This window comes from Oxyura jamaicensis, chromosome 5, assembly GCF_011077185.1.
Source record: "Oxyura jamaicensis isolate SHBP4307 breed ruddy duck chromosome 5, BPBGC_Ojam_1.0, whole genome shotgun sequence".
NCBI lineage: Eukaryota > Metazoa > Chordata > Aves > Anseriformes > Anatidae > Oxyura > Oxyura jamaicensis.
In genome coordinates this window covers 39,012,295-39,031,701 of record NC_048897.1, presented here as the reverse complement: position 1 = coordinate 39,031,701, position 19,407 = coordinate 39,012,295, and the positions used below count along the sequence as shown (strand labels likewise).

Below are 19,407 nucleotides of genomic sequence, written 5' to 3'. Positions count from 1 at the left end.
AATATTTGAAAGGAACATAAGTCAGAACCCTTTTGAGGCCAAGAAAACAGTTTCACAGACCATTTGGAATGCTGCATTTATTTCTTCTCCTGTTCTGCTTTAGTTAGCATTTGGAGTAACACAACATATTTATTAGCCATGATCACATTTTTTTTATTTTTCATAGCATCTTTTGAAAACACAGACAAATGGATATTGTATTGATATACTTACGGAATTACCAACTTACAGAACAAAAGTTTTCAAAATACATCTTAGAACTGCAAGCATGTAATTATCACACTGCTGACCATTTATTCTATGTTCATTTTGTCTTATACAAAAAAGCTGCACTGACCTGTGTACTGCAGTCCTCTGTACTCACTGATTGCCCCAGGTGGTTTTAAATTGGGCCAATAGTGAAATAACATTTGTACTGCTGGAGGTTTAACTTGAGATGGTCCATAGGCTATGACATATAGCAAATCCTAACAAGAGAAACATACAATACATTTATTTTGCAAGGTACAAACACCATTCAGTATGTATTATTTTCTTTCACAAAGATACCTGAACAAATAAAATAGTCATTTCATGCCCTACAGATTATCTTTTGTAACCTCTTACATGTAGACTAGATTACAAACTTCAACAATATGTTTACAACTGGCCTCGGAGTTGGAATGAAACATCCAACAGCTGTGACCCCCACACACCCTAACATATAGTGAATGAAGCCTCTGTCTAGCCATGGGGCAAAGATCTGTGATACAGCTAAATAACCGCATCCTTCTCTGATTCATATACTCATAATACTCACTCAGAGTCCTTGGAAAAGTTCAGTCCCACATGAACTGAGAAGATTTGTGGTTATTAAAATTTCTGCCACTTGAAGCCACGACTACGTAGTATTTAGGAAACAAGGGCTTTGGCCTACAAAAGGTAGAGCTGCTTCTGTAAGCTAAGCTGCTGTAAACTAAAAATCAGTGGGACCTTCCTCTCCATAATTCAGGATTGGATATGGAGATCATTTAAGAATTCTTGGCACATAGTTCAATTTTCAAGTCATCTGGTTTTCATTACTGTACAGTCATTTCCACAAGGTATATATGATCAGAAACTTACTTTCCATACTTCTTGTTTATATTTCATGAGGCATTCCAATAACTGGCAGTGATACACTGAGAGAGAAAAGACAGTATAGACATAATACTGAAATGGAAACTCAAGTTACAGAAGTGATGTAATTAACTAACTGGCTTTGCTTTGACAGTCCAAAACTCTGTGTTTAATTTAATTACTTCTTATTTTAAAGGGTTTGCTGAAGGATTGCTGCCCAGAGAGTTATTACAAAAGACCAGAAATAAAATAGTACTAGCTTGTTCCTGTCAAGAAATGCAGTAAGATGAGAAGCCTTACAATGGTACAGCTCTTTGCAGAGCAACAGAGATCTTTTTCGGACACATCTCATTTAAGAATATCTGCTAGTTCACTTAAGATTTGTCCTTCTGGCACTATATTAAGCTGTAAAAGTGTATCTTGTCATTCATCGTAAGGCAGCAATAGAAGTCACACATGACAGCACACCATTCCTTTGTATGCCAAGGTGGAGCATGATGTGACATGTCTCATGCACATACTGCAGTGTGGGGTTCCTCCTCACACACACACCATCTACCTAGTTAAGTAAAAACATAAAATGGGAGGTAGTTTACTACTATGAAATATGACAGATCCCTCAGGTTAAATTTTGTTTTGTTTTAGTTGTGTGACCCGACTGATTTAATTGGAGTTGCACCGAAGCAAGAGAGAATGGCATTTATGGTTAGGTACTGCTAATTACAATTAAATTAATTATAATTCTGTTCTGAGCCTGCAGCCAGCATTATCTGCCATCTTTAAAAAATGGTATCAGTCATGAACTTGTGGGATATGAATCATAACATAAGACAAACTTTTACTACGAAATTCTATACTCAAAGTTAATCGTGATTTCCCTCCAGCCCTGACGTTATAAATCAACACTATTTTCTTATGTCAAGCAGAAGTAGATCAGACTCTTCAATTCTGGGTCCAATCCTAATTCTTCACCACGAGATCTTATCTACATAATAATGACTTCAAGCATGATGCTCGGAAATACAAGCTTTGACTGAAATCATTTATTTTTTATCCTTTGTTGGATTCTGAGATGGAATTTTATGTCACTGCACTTTTTTGATCATGTTTGTCACAGAACTTCATGACTCATAGTTTCACAGAGGATTATACCATACTGCATGTTTACATACCTGGGTTTGATGTGTACTGCATTGCAATCATTAGCATTGATGATGCTGATAGATTGACATGTGCTGGAACACCTTCCCTTTTTGAGGAGCCCACTTAAAAGAAAGGGAGAAAAAAGGTTTTTTAAGTGTACAAGGAAAAATAGGCAAAAAGGGCATATAACTCTGATTCCAAGTGATGAAAAAAAAATCCTAAGGTACCATGTAATTAAAAAAATAAACAGAACCATTCTGTATTGGTGGAGGTGAAACCCCCAGGAGAAAAATATGACTAAGAATATGGCATTGCTTCACAGACCGCACACCTGGTCTCTCAGATTTGTGAGATTTCTTCCTCAAAGCTGCACCAACCAAAACCAGTGATCTTCTGAGGCATTCTCCTTCAGAATCCACAGACTGGTCAGAGCAATTTCAGTCATATAGTCACATGCACCTGTGACTTGGATCATAGGAAAGGCAAGGAGAAAGTTGAGGGAAAGGAAACAAGGAACGTAGAGAGCCTACTGTTGAGTTATATGGAGGAAGGGTTGGTGCTGGCAGTAGACAGCTGTTGTGTAAGGCACAATTACTTCCCAGGGACCACATAGTACAAATTGCAGTTATGGCTACATACCAGAAAAATCATTCCCCCTTGTTAAGTGAATTGTGCTAAGGATGAACAGCAGCACTGCAGTGTAGCTAAGCTGTTGTAACCTTGACCTCACTCAAAGTGGCTTGAGTTCCTTCTCCTCTGCTACTGTGTGGTTAATATCAACTAGTAATAGTTGAATATGGAACTTGGAATAACCCTGCACAGAGTAGGTGTTTATTTGCAGAACTGTAACATGGCAATATGGCTTCAAAGGCAACCTCCTACACAGAGATGTGGAACGTATCTTCCCCACTCTCATTCTACAGCTCTAACCCAAGCCTGTCTGCCAGCATTTGGGATAGAAGCACATAATTGTAACTAACCATTCAGTGAGATCCTTTCATCCCTCCCATCTGGCTCTTCAGCTGCTTATACAATCTCTTGCACCCTCCCTTTCAGTTTGATTCAGAGCTGAACACTAGGAAAAAGAAAGGTTCTACACTTGTCTTGTGAAGGGACAGATCATTCCCGGTAGAGAAAGCCGAGGACGCTATTTAAGAACACATGACTGGAAAAGGGACACTCTCTCTTTTCTGTCTGGTATTTCTCCACATGCCCCAACATTGCTGTGGCTCTCTTTATTACATCTCAACCTTTATTGAAAGTCATCCACACACAGTAGGGCAAAGCATTTATGTTAGCTATAGATTTGGCTCAATCAGTTGTTTTGAAGAATAGTTGTAGAGATATGAAGATAGAGCAGGATAAGTTACCTACATCAGCTCCTCTTTAACAGGTAAGGTCAATGGGGAAAAACACATTTAGTGCAACTTTCTGCTCCAAAGAGGACCTTCTTGGAGAAATCTCTCCAAGAACACTAACCAAAGAAAACCTTATGGGTAAGTTTCCACAAAATCTTAATCTTGAAGCACTGTACCAAACTTCTTTCTTTGTTCTAACATTTTCCATGCTCTTCAGTGGCATCACTGGAGATCTTTGTACAAAAATTCATGTTTTTTCCATAAAGGTCTGCAATGCAGATAAGGAGGAGACATTCTCATAGAATTACAGAATGGCTGATGTTGGAAGAGACCTCTGTAGATCATCTTGTCCAAGCCCCCTGCTCAAAGAAAAGGTCAACTAAAACAGGTACTCAGGACATTGCACAGCTGTATTTTGAGAATCTGCAACCTTTCAGGCAATCTGTTCCAGTGATCACCCTCACACTAAAATGTCTGTTGGGTAAAACTGACTTTAATCTTAATGTTTTTTTCTGCAGAACATGGTTAAATCTCCCTCTAAAGCCCATCAAGCTTTATCAGGTACAAAGATGGGTACTAAGAACACACTTCAGGATTCATAGGCTGTAGGAATTCTGAAATTACAAAGTCCTATCACACCTTGAGGGGAAAATTAACAACAACAAAAAAAAAGGCAGCCACTGTGAGATTCAGTTTTAACACTTAGGGATCAAAGACGTGCACTACTATCTAGTACAGAAATTAAATAGAAAAAAAGAGAGAAAGAAAACTGGAAATTCATAATGGTATCATTGATCGTGTTATCACTACATTGATAAGAGTCATTATTCTACACCCAGATTTAGTGCAGATGCAAAAATTATACATGTTGCTACTGCATGTATCATTTTAGCAGCATTCTGCCCATCGATTCTGTACTCAAGACTCCCTTTCTGGCACTGAAAGTTCTGTTACTCTGAAAACTGTGTTTCTTTACAGAAGTTTATCTTTGCCCTTTACGTGAAGAAAGAATTCACAGTAATACATCATAATACATACATATAAAGTATTTTCATTTGAAAACAGTTACATGGAGTTGTTTTTGTATACATACAGTATATTGGTGTCACATAGCAATTCTACGACAGATCACACTGACTTCTACAGTCTGACATTATAGCAGTGTACCATTTTTCTGAGATATAACAATACTAGAGTAAGTTCTACTTACAGATAGCCATAGGCAGAAAAGATGTGCTGAGATACTCTATAATATCCTTGTGCAGAAATGGAGGAAAGGTAGCTAATGTTGAAATCATTGTATAGGGTAAAGTACTCAAAATATCATCATTGAGAAAAGGAAGCAAGCATGTAGTAGTGTAAAAAATTGACTGGCCAAGATCTGTTGAATAAAATGAAATACAGAATCATTACAATGGAAAATTAATTATGACTACGTACTTTGTACATATCTATCATAAAATTTACATTTAAATTCAAATTTTCCCCTCAAAGTATTTCAGAAACTTAACTCCCATAGTCACACACAAGTGACTTCACCCATCACTGAAGCCCTTCCTAGAACAGAAGGAAACAGCTGTTCAGTAGTATTCAGAACAGTTTGGAAGGAATATGAATACTACAGCCAATAAAATCAACGCACCTACATAAAGCGGCCTGCATTTAAGCAAAGGTGTTATTACAGTCAGAATTGATAAGTATTTCAGTATGAGAAGGCCTGCTTTTGCAAAAAGCATCCCATACTCCCTGTCAACAAAAATCAGACTTTGATCTTAATTACCCTTAAGTAAGCTACAAATTGCCTCCCACGTAGAAACTAGAGGGAACATCACTGCATTTTGCAAACAGCATGTGATTAAACAGTGGATTTTATTTCCACGGGAAGCCACTGAGACCAAAAATGCCCAAAGCTTAAGAAGAGTAAGCCATTTATAAATAGTTTCCAGTCTTTTCTAATTAATTACAATATAACGCTTTGGAAGGGATACTTAAGAAACATGCAATAATTCAATATCCAAATAGAGGAGACAAGTTGCAGTGTAAGTGGCCATTGTGGCATCTTACACATGAAGAACTGAGCTGGGACCAATAACCCTCTGAGAAAGACTAGAGCACACAATGAACCCCAGGTTTGAACCTGTATGGTGACTACAATACATCGTAAGGCCTTCTGCCTGCAAAAGAGGGATTTCTTTTGTTACCGACCCCTCTGCAACCTCAAGGCGTATCACACAGGTCTTCACCCTCATCTGTACAACTAGGATGATTTAAAGCTGCCTTTAAAAGTTCTCAGAGATCTGTAGCTGTAAACATCATGAGTCATAATATGCAGTTAACACTTCATTCTAATGTCTCTGAGCAACAACTAGGCCATTAATGTCAGAGTATTTGCTCTTGCAATACATATTTACCATTTAAGTATTGACAATTTTGTATACTCTGATAGGACCCAAGCTGAGGAGCATCTACTGCACCCGTTGTACTTACCCAAGCAATACCGATTATTCAGATTTAAAAAAAACAAAGGGAGGGAGGGGGAAGAAAAAAAACACGTACACATACATACATAAATATATATATATATTAGTCAAATTCTATGCTGAGAGAGAAATATATAACAAGTTCTACTGCAAAATGTAATTCTTTGTACACAGAACCAGAGGAAATAGCAGGTGACCTTCCCCTGCCCCAAGCATGAGCTAACCAAATTGTTTCAGGCAGACATTCATCTAGCCTGTTCTTAGAAATCTGCAAGACAAAACTTCACTTGTTCATCTGGCAGTTCTTAATGCTTAACCATCTTTACTGTAAAACCATTTTTTTTTAATTTTCTTTGCTGCAATTTAAGCCCATTATTCCTTATCCTGATCCTAAACACAAATAGTTTATTTCTCCTTGCAGCAATCTTCACATGTTTGTAATCATGTCTCCCTTCAGTTTTCTTTAAGGTAAACAATGTTCTTTCAGTTTTTCCTCATTGTTCACAGATTCTAGACCTCCAATCGCTCTTGTTTCTTTTTCCTGGACTCCTCCCAAAAAGGTCCATGCCTTTCTTGAGACCAGATGGACAAATCTGAAAATTGTACTCCAGCTGACGTCTTGGTAGGGCTATTAAACTAACTAAATAAAAAATGCTTTGGGTGTCTAATAAAGCATGTGTTTACACATTGTTAGGATAATATTAATATATTAGTGAGTTATGGTCAGACTCTGATCTGCTCTAACACCCAGATCTTTTTGCAGTATGACTTTCAAGCTATTACTTCCCTCGTTTCATTTCTTTATTTGATTTCTCTTGCTTAAATACAGTATTTTACACTTCTCTTTTGAAGAGGCTTCAAAACAGAATGCAATTTGCCAAGATTATTTTGAATCAAATTTTTCACATAAGAGACATGCTATTCACCGTCTTGATATCCGCTCTAAATTGTCATCTTCTCTCATTGCTATCAGCCAAGTTAAAAATTAAAATATTTAATAACACTAGAGGTAACACAAGCTCCTGTAAAATTCCCTCTTGGTATACCTTCCAACTGACATGAGACACTAGTAATTAGTCCTGAAGTGTTTTCCTCACCAAAGTGGTGACCATATGTCCCAGTTTGCCCATTAGTATGTCAAGTGACGCCTGCCTAAGGACAAGAAAACCACGGCAGGAGAACCACTGTCCTGCCATAAAACAAAATTATGTTTGTTCAGTGTTATTTGTTCTTCACAAATCTCCATTGGTTGTTAATTATCACCATGTTATCTACTTAGAAAAAGACTGCTTTGATAATTAACTCAACTTCAATTTCTGGAAAAAGTCAACAAGTCTATAATTTGCCAAGTGTGCCTTTTTTCCAACATCATACCATTTCTTTGCGCAGCGATCTTTGATTCAAAACATGCTGCTACCAACTCAAAAGAAATTCAGCATTTAACAGAATTTCCTGCTAAAGAACTTAGCAGTGTATCAGATTGATGACAATACTTCCTATACTGAACTATATATACTGATATAAATTCATCTTGATGTAATACATGCTGATGCCATGGTGAAAATTAATATTTGACTTTTATCACGTGAGGAAAATACTCAGCTCCTGTACCCCAGTATGGAAAGCCAGAGACTAACAAACCAGACATTTGCAGAACTTGAGAAAAAAAAATACATAAACACTACACAGTCACAAAAATCTAGTGATGAACCAATTCAAAACATACGAAAATACTGCTTTTCAGCAAGTTAGACATAAGTATTGCTACCTTTCTACCCTGTAGTATTTAAAGCCATCTCTAGAGCCATTGTTTTTCTTCAATCAAATGTATCTTATCTTCTATTCAGAGATGGACCTTCACCAGAACACTAAATCTGCATATTCCTTATAGGACGGGTATACACTTCCAAGCAATGCACGCCTCTTTAGAGAGCCACCCCAAAAGGACCAGTTTGAAGATATCCCAGCAGATCCAAATTCAATTTCCAGATTTTTTTAGACCCATTTGTATTATTTTAGTTACATATCACAAAACACCACTGAGAATCAGACAACTTCAGAATTCAAAACAAAATCCACAGTTAACAAAAAAATATCTTTTATTTTAAAAAGACAAACCAAACACTTGGATATAAACATCCCAGTAGATTTGAAATCCAGATCCAGGTCAGTTTAGGCCCATCTCTTCTACTGCACTTATGCATCATTCATGGATTCACGGCACTGAAGTTAAGCGTACTGGAAGGGTTCAAGGGCCTGCTTACCATGTTGACCATGTTGTAGCAATGGAACTAGATCCAGCAGTGTCACCAGTGTCACGTAAAGTCCTTGATAGTCCAAAGATGGGTAGTCTGATAACTGAGCATCACGACTTTGCTGGCCACGTTCAGATGGAGCATCTCGCAGGACGCTGTAAAGGAGGGAGCGAGTAACAGTAGGGTTGATGGAACTGACCTGTGGTCTTAGAGATGGGGTGAGTGGGAATGGCACAGGAAAAAGACACATGGTCATGGGCACTGTCAAATTGGAGGCATCTTGATTCTCCTTCTTCCCTGTGCGGGACAAAATGCTGTTGGGGGGACAAAGAAAAAAAAGAGACAACAAAGACACAAAGAACAGCACATTACATTGAAATGACACTATAAAACAAATAATAAAACACCAGATACATCCCACATCAGATGCAATTGCTACCAAAACCAGTGCGTCTGCAAATCTAGCAACCATTCGTTTTCATGCTTGAAGATACAAGAATTAAAAATTGACATCTACGGAAATTTTCATTGCATCTCATGTGTTATCTGGTTCATAAGGAGCAAAAATATAAAAATGCATGTTTCAGTGCCCTACCCATGTTTCACAGTTAAGAAAAAATCTAGGTATTAAAAGTGTTCACTACAGAAAAATAGCTGTGTCAGAACAGCTGAGTATTTCACTCAGAGAAGATTTTGAGTGTTCCCCCCTCTCCCATGAAATCTTTGAGCCAACTAACTGAAGACATGTAAAATATAGGTGTGGCACTTGCAGAAACATGTTTTAGCAAAGAATAAACATGTGTGTTTGTTAAGATAGTCTTAAAAATCACATGTTTATTGCATTAAAATAATGTCTATGTATTTTATGATACTGTTTCATGACCACTCAGTCAGTATCATTTGAGATAATGAAGTTTAAACAGGCACATGGATTTAGAAATAATATAATATTTCTAAAATGTTAACTAAACTACATTTCAAAAAGTTGTAAAATAATATATAGTAGATGGTCTTTAGCATATGTTTGTGAGCTAATGATAATGGTTGTTTATGTGTTTTTAATTTTGCTCATGTTTAGGGAGGAAACATTTTATTTTACAAATACAAACACTTCTTGGGTAAATAGTTACCTTCAAAATCTAAGGGCTAAGCAAGCAAGACCAATTACGTAACTGCAGATCAGACAGTATGTTACCATACATTCCTGCTGCTACTTACGTTATTATTCAACAAAACTCACTATAAACTAAAGGAAAGATAATTTCAAAAAATAAGAAGGATTTAGTGGGAATCAAAATAGAGGCTATATGTCAACCACCTTGTTATGTCGTTTTAAGAATGTTGTAAACATGTTAATTTAATTTTCTAATAAAGAAAAATTAAAAACTACTTTAAGTAGATATATATTGTCACTTAAGCAGTGCTGTATTTTAGTTATCAGGCAATTATAGGGTTAGCCCATAATCTTAATATGTGCCTATAGTACACCTTTAAATATATTAAACCATACACAATGTTGTTGTTTCCTTTTTTAAGCACATTTCGCATCTCTCAGCAATTAGGATTTCCTAAAGTGATTTCTGTTGGTTTAACTCTACTCCCAAAGTCAGCATTAAAACTTCTAAGACAAGTGAGTGGCATTAAAATTTACACTGACTAATGAAGAGCAGAGTTATGTCAAGAGGGAGCACTTCTGGAAATCTCAGTCCCCTTTACCAGTGCAGACATCCCTGCCATATAACCACCTTAGCAAAGATACACCTGTGTCAATGTAATGACTCACACAAGTAAGCTAAACTCATGCCAAGGTGCTTATAAGAGGAGGTGCCATTCATTTACTATATATATATAAAACACTTTCACAGGTACAGTCTTATGCCAAGTGGCTACTACAAGGCAGGTCTCATATCACACTTTCAGTCAGAGATTACAGACAAATTGTCTATTTTAAGACTTTTTATTATTATCACACCTTATGTATTTGGCAGATTATTTTGGTTTCTGTTACCCAATGTCCAGTACAAGAAGAGTGATGACTGTTGTTACAGTGTTTATGAAATCGTATCAGGAAATCACCCAAGATCTAATATGACTTTAAAAAACGAACGACCAGAGTGCTGATTCCTCTTTTTCAAATTAACATTTAATTTGCTTGACGTTTATTTGCCATACTCTGCAGCACTTGCTTATAGATGTGAAGATAGTAAATCATATTCCATCTCTGTCTTCTAACAGATTTTACTAATTATCCATCCCTTTACTTGCCAACACATCACTTCAATCACCCTTACTTCCAGAAAGAGCATTACTGTATTACTTAATCCTTGTTTTGGAAAGTGTAAGGCAGTGATGCAACGCCTGCACTATAGGCTTCCCTTCTATTCTGACAGGGAGCTATGGCCCATCTGATTAGAAACCAAGGCACATATTCTTGTATGTTGACAGGGGCATCCTTCTGTTCACTTCAGGAACAGAAGTGAGACCAAATTCCAGCTCCAATCATGCCAAATATTGGGAAAAAATAATATAAAACTTTCAGACAATACATTATAATGGCAATAAATCAGAGTCAAAACTGAAAATGTAGGAAGTCCCCCTAAGACCATGATCCAATATTTGTAGCTTGTTCCTGATTCTGCTCAAAGCACGTGCTGAGAACCTGATTGTGACTCTATACTGAGCTTGCCTCATGACATGCATGAAATCCCTCAGGGCTTGTTTAAAGATTTGGACACCTTTCCTGCAAATCTATCTCAAAATTACCATCTTCCAGGAAAGACTTGCTAAAATGTCTACAGGAGAATTGCATCTCACCAAGGCAGCAAAACAAGCTTGATCATTAATTAGCTAGTGGGCATTTATAACTGTCCCTTATGTAAAACATTTTACTTAGAAATACATGTGGAGACCTTTCTCCAAGAAAATGTGAAAGAATGAGCTGTTCTGCAATATGTTGAAGTCTTAGATCATTCCTCAGATGAGGGAGAAAACACTGAAAATGAGCAGGGCATGAAACAAATTCATGCTGTAATGTAAAGGAATGCTTTTGCTCAAAGAGAAAATTAAGGAAGAACTAAATGAATCAATGTGCTATGCATTGTGTATGGTGATTTTATGTAATGTTTGTTCATATAAATAAGGAATTGAATTTTTTCAGTCATTCCACATCTGATCCCCCCACCCCTGAGCACGTGATATATTGCGGCTACGTACAGAGCAAAGGAACAAATTAATCCTTTGTGTGATCCAACTGTATCTACCAGAATGACACCAGATATGAATGTGATCCAAAACAGTGGGCATACCCCACTGAAAAGAACACATTCAACATTCTAATTACATGGAAAAGTGAAAAGTATAAGTAGTAAAAGCTACACCTGTAAAAGCCAACCATCATATGGAATTTCTGTGACTATATGCTATTACTCCTTTGACTACGTGTGTTCATCAAGAAACACTTATCCTAAAAATTCATCTGCAGTAAGAGTACAAAAACTGGAAAATATTTTAAGTTATTTTGAAATAGAAGATGATCCCAAACAACCTATTGTGAAGGCCAGACACAAATCTCTCAAAATCAATAGGCGTTTTTGCTGTTGTTTGATCAGTATTCTTTGATCGGTCCAAACTCATTTCACATGTTCTGTCTTAAACTGGAAAGGTTATTCTCCATCACGTACTTCTATCACTGATGTTAAAACTTACGCAATGGAGTCTCAGTGTAGGAGGCAGAAAGAAGACTCAGCATGCAGAATGTTCAAAGAAATGTTTGATCAGACTCCTCAGAAAGACAAGTTCTTAACCAGTCTGTTTAGTTTTAGGGTAAATCTTTCAGAGATCTGCATACAGTGGGTGGGAGTTTCCTTCTTTCCATCTGCCACACTAAATACAGGGTATGTTTTGTTTTGCTTTTTTATCCAGCTTCTTTCTTAGTATCAGCAAGCGTATAAACTTGTATTGGTTCAACCATAGTATTAAGGCTTTGCCCACAGTTCAAATTCCCCAGTCACCAGGATTTGACCTAGCTGAGGTATCAGAATGCAGGCTGCTTAATAAATTTAGACCCAAGTCCTGGCTGCAATTTCTGGAGTCCTTTTAGAGCTGAGGCTGATCAGATCCATGATCTGAAAGGACAAAGCCATTTGCGAACCATGTGAAACTAGGTACCACATATGAACAGCACCTCTGCCCCATGAGGTTCAGCATCATCTACACAGGATTTTGGTTCAGTCCCATTCAAAGTACAAATTAAAGAAGTGGAGCCACACAGTTGTACAACTGCTACCCTGATTCTGATCTGCTCTCATAGCTGGTAACTATCAAGCTTCTCCAGCAAGCCCAGAAACATCACTGTCAACGGAGTATGAAGAATTTGTCTCACAGGACATGTCAGCTGTACTGCTTTGGAAGATTAAGGCAACAGGGTGGTATGGAGATACTTTTTTAGTTTCTAAATCTATCCTGTCTCAATTGACTTCTGCTCAGAAAGAAATGGATCTCATCGTAGCTAACACTTGGTAGTTACAGCGAGGAGAGAAGGGAGAAAATGCCCAGAATTAAGCTGTTAAAGCAAGAAAGTCAGACTTGCAGGCTCACAGCATTTAAGCAGAGGCTGTTTTAAGTAAAAGCCTTCCTTAAATGTGATTTAAATTTGTTTATTGTACAAAATAATCCATCATAACACCCTGTGTTTTGTGGGAACAAAAACCTGTCTCAGAGTTCTTTTCAAGGACTCTTTGAACATTTTTTTCACCACTGTTACAGTGTAATGAGACAAAAATTCCTTTTTTTTTTTTTAATCTTAAAAAAAGACCTTCTGGTTGTCACAGTTTTATTCAACACTCTCAATGACAAGGTAAACAAATTTAAGTGGTTAAACAATTCTACTCTTGAAATTTTCAGGAGTTAATATAAGTGCTGGGTTTCTTTGTCTGGTTTTAGGTTTTGTTGTTTCTGTTGTTGTTTTGTTTTGTGTTTTTTAAGATTGCAGTACAATAGCTATTCCACTGACAGTGAGTGTTTTTGTCTGCGTGTCTTCTCATAAACAGGGTCACGAATCTGACTGCATTACGTTGGCATTAAATGAATGTTAGAACAAACTGCTGAAATTCTTTCAAGTTTAAACTTGTATGAAGTTTAAATCCTCCACTTGTATGCATCATAGGAGCATGTGTACAAATATATAGTTAATTCTATTTTATTAATGTTTCCTTATCAAATAAGGCAAATGCTGTTTTTCCAAACTAGCTTCTGACAACCTTCCCAGGTATAAATTAGGAAGCTATACACAGAAATGCAGCCGTAACGGTATTTTTTCTGGATATAAGAACTAATGCCAATCAAAACCTGGCAGACAAAAAACACATCTTCACTGTCAAAAGCCATTTTAAAACCAAATTGAAAATATGAAACAACTAGGTAGGCACTATGGAAAAAAGCAGCATTATGTATTCCTAACTGAGCCTCACATTTTTTCACATCTTTTTAGAAAGACAAGAGGTAATATTTCCTATTCAAAATGTATTCTCTAATCATATGGTATTTAGCACTAGATATCATCACTAAATACTGGACTAGATCAAACCCTTGGGTCAGAGCAATCCTGGTCTGTTTTTCCATCCATTTCCAGATCTGGACACAAACTTCATGTCTATTCATATTGTTATAAGGGACTGAACCAGAACCCAAACCTGGAAACCAGCTGAACGATGGCACAGTCAAAACCTAGCCCTGCTTTTCTGACTCATTACTCTACAATCCCAAAGCACCAGGACTGTCAAAGAGGTCATGAGTACATACTTGTACAACTCTGCAGGTCACTAACTCCTTTCCTCACAGGTTCAGCACGTTTGTGCATTCACCTAAGCCTTAGGAGGGCCAAGCAAATGTGTAATCAACCAAGTTTATTTTAGAATCAGCCACTCAATAAGCAGCTCAACTGGGCAAATTGGGCAACAGCCACTGAAGAGGTGAATGTATACCATTCTTTTCTTAAATTATGCTCTGACTTTCTGGTTGAGCATTGACTTATTAAATACTGCAACCAATTAAAGTCAATGAATAACCCCTACAATTTTTAGCAATTTTTTTTCTTCAACAGCATTAGTTAAAACTTACCTCAATAGTGTCTGAGAAAAGTATTTCAAAGTATTTGCAATGTCAGTTCCAGAGGGCACAGGGTAAATGTTGTGGAGAACCCGGTTGTGGTATTCTTGAAGGTAACGGATTTTGGAAGCAACTACATAAAAGACAAAAAAAAAACACAGAAACTTGCATTTAGCTTTCTGCACATATTAAGTGAATCACATCTGTTCCTACCATTCTTGATTTTTCTTTTTAGATTTAAGAATTAAACTGTGAAAAAGTCTTTCTACTCTTTTTAACTGAATTCACTGAATGTTCCAGTGCATGAGTGCTAAGGGAAATGCAAGGAAGGCAGTGAATGTCTGCATCTGTCTTTGACTGCCTTTGTGCTAGCAAATAAAAAAATAAAATAAAAACTGCTCATCTTTGTGTCTCCAAAGATCTCAAGATTCATTATAAAAAAGTGACTCGCTGGATCACAGGAGGTTCATGTGTTTCTGTAGCCAAAGCAGAGATAAAAGCTAAGACAGAGAGAGCTTGTATGATTTACTTTATGCCATAAATTTACTTTATGCAATGAATTGCAGATATGAAAAGATCTGTGCTGTTTATTTAAGTGTCTTAGGAAGTCTGATCAAGCAGGTGAGGGGATTTCAAAGAGCTGGAGAAGCTCTACACCTTTTCTGAGACTAATTGTTTTAGAAATAGTGTTCTTAATTTCCAACAACAATCCCTGTTTAGTATTGGAAGAATGATTACCTACCATAGTTGTGATGCCTGACATTGCCCACTTTGCCACAAGCCAGTCTCCTGCAGAGATCACCGAGCTCACCCAGAGCTCTTTCTTGGTCTACTCAGACTAACCAACTGCACTGAGGAACCCAGTTTTCCAGCACTCAATTGCCCAAACCCAATCATCCTTTCTCCCATTTCCAGCTCTACTGACCGTACCTTGCAATTTCTGCAGGAAGTGAAGCTTCTACAAACGTCTCCTTCACAGTATTTCCCTGCTTCATCACAGGGAGAAAGCCCAAAATGGGGCTGAATAGGGCTGGGGTCTATCAGAAAATAACAAGTAAACTAGGGACACTACCAAACCTAATACATATGCAAAAGTAGTAAGATTGTTTATGAATCCTTAATTTATTTCTCCCCACTTTTAAGCATTTTACCTTAAAAACTTACTATTTTAAGGTGTCATTAATTGACTTTAATTATACTTCACTTCTCTTTTCTTCCCAAACAACCAGAAGATGAAGTTTTGTCCTGTGGACACATGCTGTCTCAGGGTAGCTGTGAGTAAGATCAGAGCCTCCCAGATGACCACACAGGCTTGGGGCACGCAAACTCTGCTTTTCAGTGAGTTACCCACCTCTCTGGAAGACTAGTCAGAACTAGCTTCTTGTAAGACTCCAAAACCACTGGGATAATAACATCTGGACATCAGGTGTTTCACTCCCCATTACAGATGAAGTTTATTTCAGCTTGTTTTTTCTCATCTCATGCTTCGTTCTTTCTGCCCACTATCTCAGTTCCAATCCCCACAGTGCAGGTCAGTTTCAGATTTATTTTTTTTCAGAGGTAACTATACATTTTTTACTATGGTGAAGGTATCTATAATCTAGTCTAGGTTCGTTTTTAAGAAAAGAATTATTTCATAAATGTATTTTGTGACATTATCTTTGCTTGGTAGGGAAAAAGACTATGAAGCCAGGCATATTTGCAAGGAAACTGACCACATATCTCAAAACCCAACATAGAAAAATTCACAGCAAGATGCACAGTTTACTGTGGCTGCCATGGTCTGCTGCCAGAAATGTGTAAATGAATTGGATTAGCTAAATGCTAAAGATGACATCAAAATTCAGGTTAATATGTATTTCAAAAAACTGTCCACCTCCCTAGAGCCACTTCCTTTCAATAAAGTGTATAGGAAATCTAGAATTACCTTTTCCACATAAAGAATTAAATCTATTTTTTTTCTATTAATCAGCACTGTCACACAAGTATGTAAGCTAAAATAACAAAGCAGAAAGACTTAGTTAGAAATTCTAAATATTAACATTAGCTTTAGGCTTGAGGCTTTGGCCTCACCTCCCAGAGCTGCCCAGAACACTGACCATTTCAGCACAGCATGCCAGAACACTAAGAAGCTTCTCAAAGGAGGCCCCAGAGCAAAACTCGGGGAGCCCTGAAGATACAGAAGTATGTCAACAACCTGATTTTCTAAGTTTCTGAGTACACAGAGATACACTTTAAAATGCAGTATCACTCTGTGGAAATACTTCCTTTGCCACTGTCATAGGATCATTATGTATAACAAATTAAAAGGAAAAAAAAAAAAAAAACAACAACAACAACAAAAAAGGTTATTCTATGATATTTTGCTGGGTATCACTCTAGTATCTACACAGACCTAACATACCTAACTGAAATTCCTAGACCCCACGCAAGCATTTACTGAATCAAGAGTGAAACCATTATGAGTCTGTAAAGACGCTTTTGGTTGCTCTCTGTCCTGGACAAGGTCACAGTGGGCATCAGGCCTTCCCAGGAGATTACTTACCACAATTAAATGCTAGTTACTGTCATTTAAGGTGAAAAGAACTAATTCTCTTTTGATACAAAGAACACCTCAAACATGCTGTGGAGATGAGTCAAATGATGAAAGCCACTGTCGGTATCTCTTAGTATGAAATACAAAACCTGTGTGGTCACAAAGAAGGGCAGCTTCTCAAGACGATTTCCCACATTGCCACCATTTTACCTGTTTTTCATACAACCTGCTAAAGTGCCGTGGGGTGGCCATGGATTCACGTTGAGACCAGTGCCTTTTTGCTCTTCTGAATTGACTGGTCTGTTTCCTCATTCGCAGTGTTTTGCTCTTGGTAAATTCAGATTCATTGTAACTTGTGGCTCCTTTTTGAGACATTCTGGTTCTCATCTGTCAGTCAATCATGGCAGAAGCAACAGCAGCAACAGTTGGAGTTTGAAGGTTTGCCTGACAGTGATGCACGTACACCAACATAATCCTTGTTGGAGACCATTTGTCAAAAATTGCAGGTGAGTGAATCTTAAAGTTATGTAGAGAGAAAGACATTTGGTAATGCCATAATAACTAGTCAGGGGAGCAACCTTGGTAAACAAAATACGTAAGTTATAATGCACAGGGTATTTCCACTAACTGAATACTCTACCTAGAGGTACCATGAAAAAGCATTAGGAAGAGGAAAGATCTGCAATCTGGATCCCAAATAAATCTTAAAATAAAGAGCAACACAGATGTGGCAGAGCCAAGACGCAGTCTCCAGAACAGTATAAGGGGATGAAAAGGAAATACAGACACGGAAAAAATATGAGAGAAGCTCAAATAGAGCAGACCAAAAACATCAGGAATGGAGGAACAGAGAAGGCAAAAGAGAAAAGAAGAAAAACACCAGAGACAGTGGTAGGACAAGGGGCAGCAGAAATCCTTCCACAGGGCAATGTAAGAGCCATAATTACTGTATAGAGAAAGAAAGGACACAAGTTCAGAGCTCAGGTGGGAGGAAGGCAGAGCAGAGTGGTGCAGATCTGAATACTGCACACCTCAGGGTTGCTGCGTGGCCAGAACATTGCCTTTCCTTTATTTGAGAGGCCAGAAACACATGCCTACAGCAACAAACCAGCATCCATGTAACACTTTAACAGCACCACCATCCATCACGGTAAACAAGCAGCAAGCCCTAACGGACAAAACACAAGCATCCTCCTCCTTAGAGCAGTTCAGCACCCGCTTGTAGGAGCGCAAGGACTCCTCCCGGTGACCCGAGGAGCCAGCAGGACGGAGGGCAGCGCGCCTCGGCCCGTCAGACGGCGCCGTGTCACGGCGACAAGCGCCGAGCCCAGCACGGCTCATGGCGGGGCGGCCACCGGCAGCCTCGCACCGCTTGCCACCAGGACCGGCGGCGGGGGCAGAGGCCCGGCGCAACGACCGCGCCTCGCCAACATGGTGGCTAGGAAAGAGCCAGAAAGGCGGCAATCCCCCGCCCCCCCCCCCCAGATAAATAAAAATACCTCTCCCCCGGCTGCTGCCGGGATGCCCACCACGGCATGGGGGGGCCGGGCAGCGCCCCCCGTTCCCCCCCGCTGCCCGGCCCCCGGCCCCCCGCCGCCCGGCCCCGCCACTCACACTGCTCCGCCTTGGTGGACATGCTGCCGCCGGGGGGGCCCCGCTCGGCCCCTCAACACCTCCCTGCCCCCGGCTGCAGCTCCCCAGCTCCGAGCCGGGCTGGGGCTGGAGCCGCTGCCGCAGGGCTGCGGGGCGGGGAGCGGCGGCGGGCGGAGCCGGGGCGGGAGCGGGGCCTTAAAGGAAGCAAGGGATGCAGCCGCATCCCCGCGCTCTGAGGCAGCTGAACCGGGGAACGCTGGCCCGAAGGGGCCGGGGGGTGTTGAGGAGCCCCTTCGGGAAGCGGCAGGGTGTTCCCGCAGGGCTCTGAGGGCGCCGAGGGGCTCGGCGGCAGAGCCCAGCCACGGGCAGAGAGCCCTGAGGTGGCCGCGGGTGGCGGCGACATGACAGGGATTTGTTTGCGAGGCTGCGCATGTTGCTCAATGAAAACGTCTTTAATCGGGGATGTTGTTTCCTTGGCTGGTTCCCCTCCCCTCGGGCAGTCACCGCGTATCTCGGGATGTGTGCCCGGCTTGTTTTCCTCATTTGTTTCCATAGCGCGCCCGGCATCTTGGGGACAGTGGTGTGCTTAGCTTCCCTTCGCCAAGGAGCTGAGGGCTGAGCCCAGGCCTGAGGGTGACACCTCTGGTACTGCTTCCATGCTGTGGGTGCTGCCCCAGGCTTTGTCAGCACCAGACGAAGGTGAGGTGGGAGCACCAGTTGTAGTGGGACCATTCATGGTGGGAGAAGCTGGCTTGTCACAAGGCCATCCAGTCCTGTGAGCGAGCCAGCAACCCGGATCCCCAGGAACTAATCATGCCGCGAAGGTGGCAGGATCTCCT

At 39.6% G+C, this 19,407-nt stretch overlaps 1 protein-coding gene across 11 annotated transcripts in view; it reads right to left on the bottom strand.

Annotated features, from left to right (window-relative positions):
- UNC79 (unc-79 homolog, NALCN channel complex subunit) overlaps positions 1-18,725 on the bottom strand; it is a 103,804-nt gene extending 85,079 nt beyond the window's left edge. For 9 of the 11 annotated variants that reach the window (XR_004751285.1, XM_035327812.1, XM_035327814.1 and 6 more), the window contains exons 1-7: positions 18,590-18,725; positions 14,452-14,572; positions 8,344-8,648; positions 4,810-4,980; positions 2,271-2,363; positions 1,105-1,160; positions 338-467 (exon numbers count right to left, since the gene is read on the bottom strand). Coding sequence is in view for 10 of the 11 variants with exons in the window: in XM_035327812.1 (XP_035183703.1) it covers positions 338-467; positions 1,105-1,160; positions 2,271-2,363; positions 4,810-4,980; positions 8,344-8,648; positions 14,452-14,572; positions 18,590-18,611 (898 nt within the window). In the remaining variant the exon portion in view is untranslated. Of the gene's footprint in view, positions 1-337; positions 468-1,104; positions 1,161-2,270; positions 2,364-4,809; positions 4,981-8,343; positions 8,649-14,451; positions 14,573-17,201; positions 18,241-18,589 lie in introns of those variants that run through there. The other 2 variants (XM_035327818.1, XM_035327822.1) reach the window with 2 other exon arrangements.
- Positions 18,726-19,407: the final 682 nt, after the last annotated feature.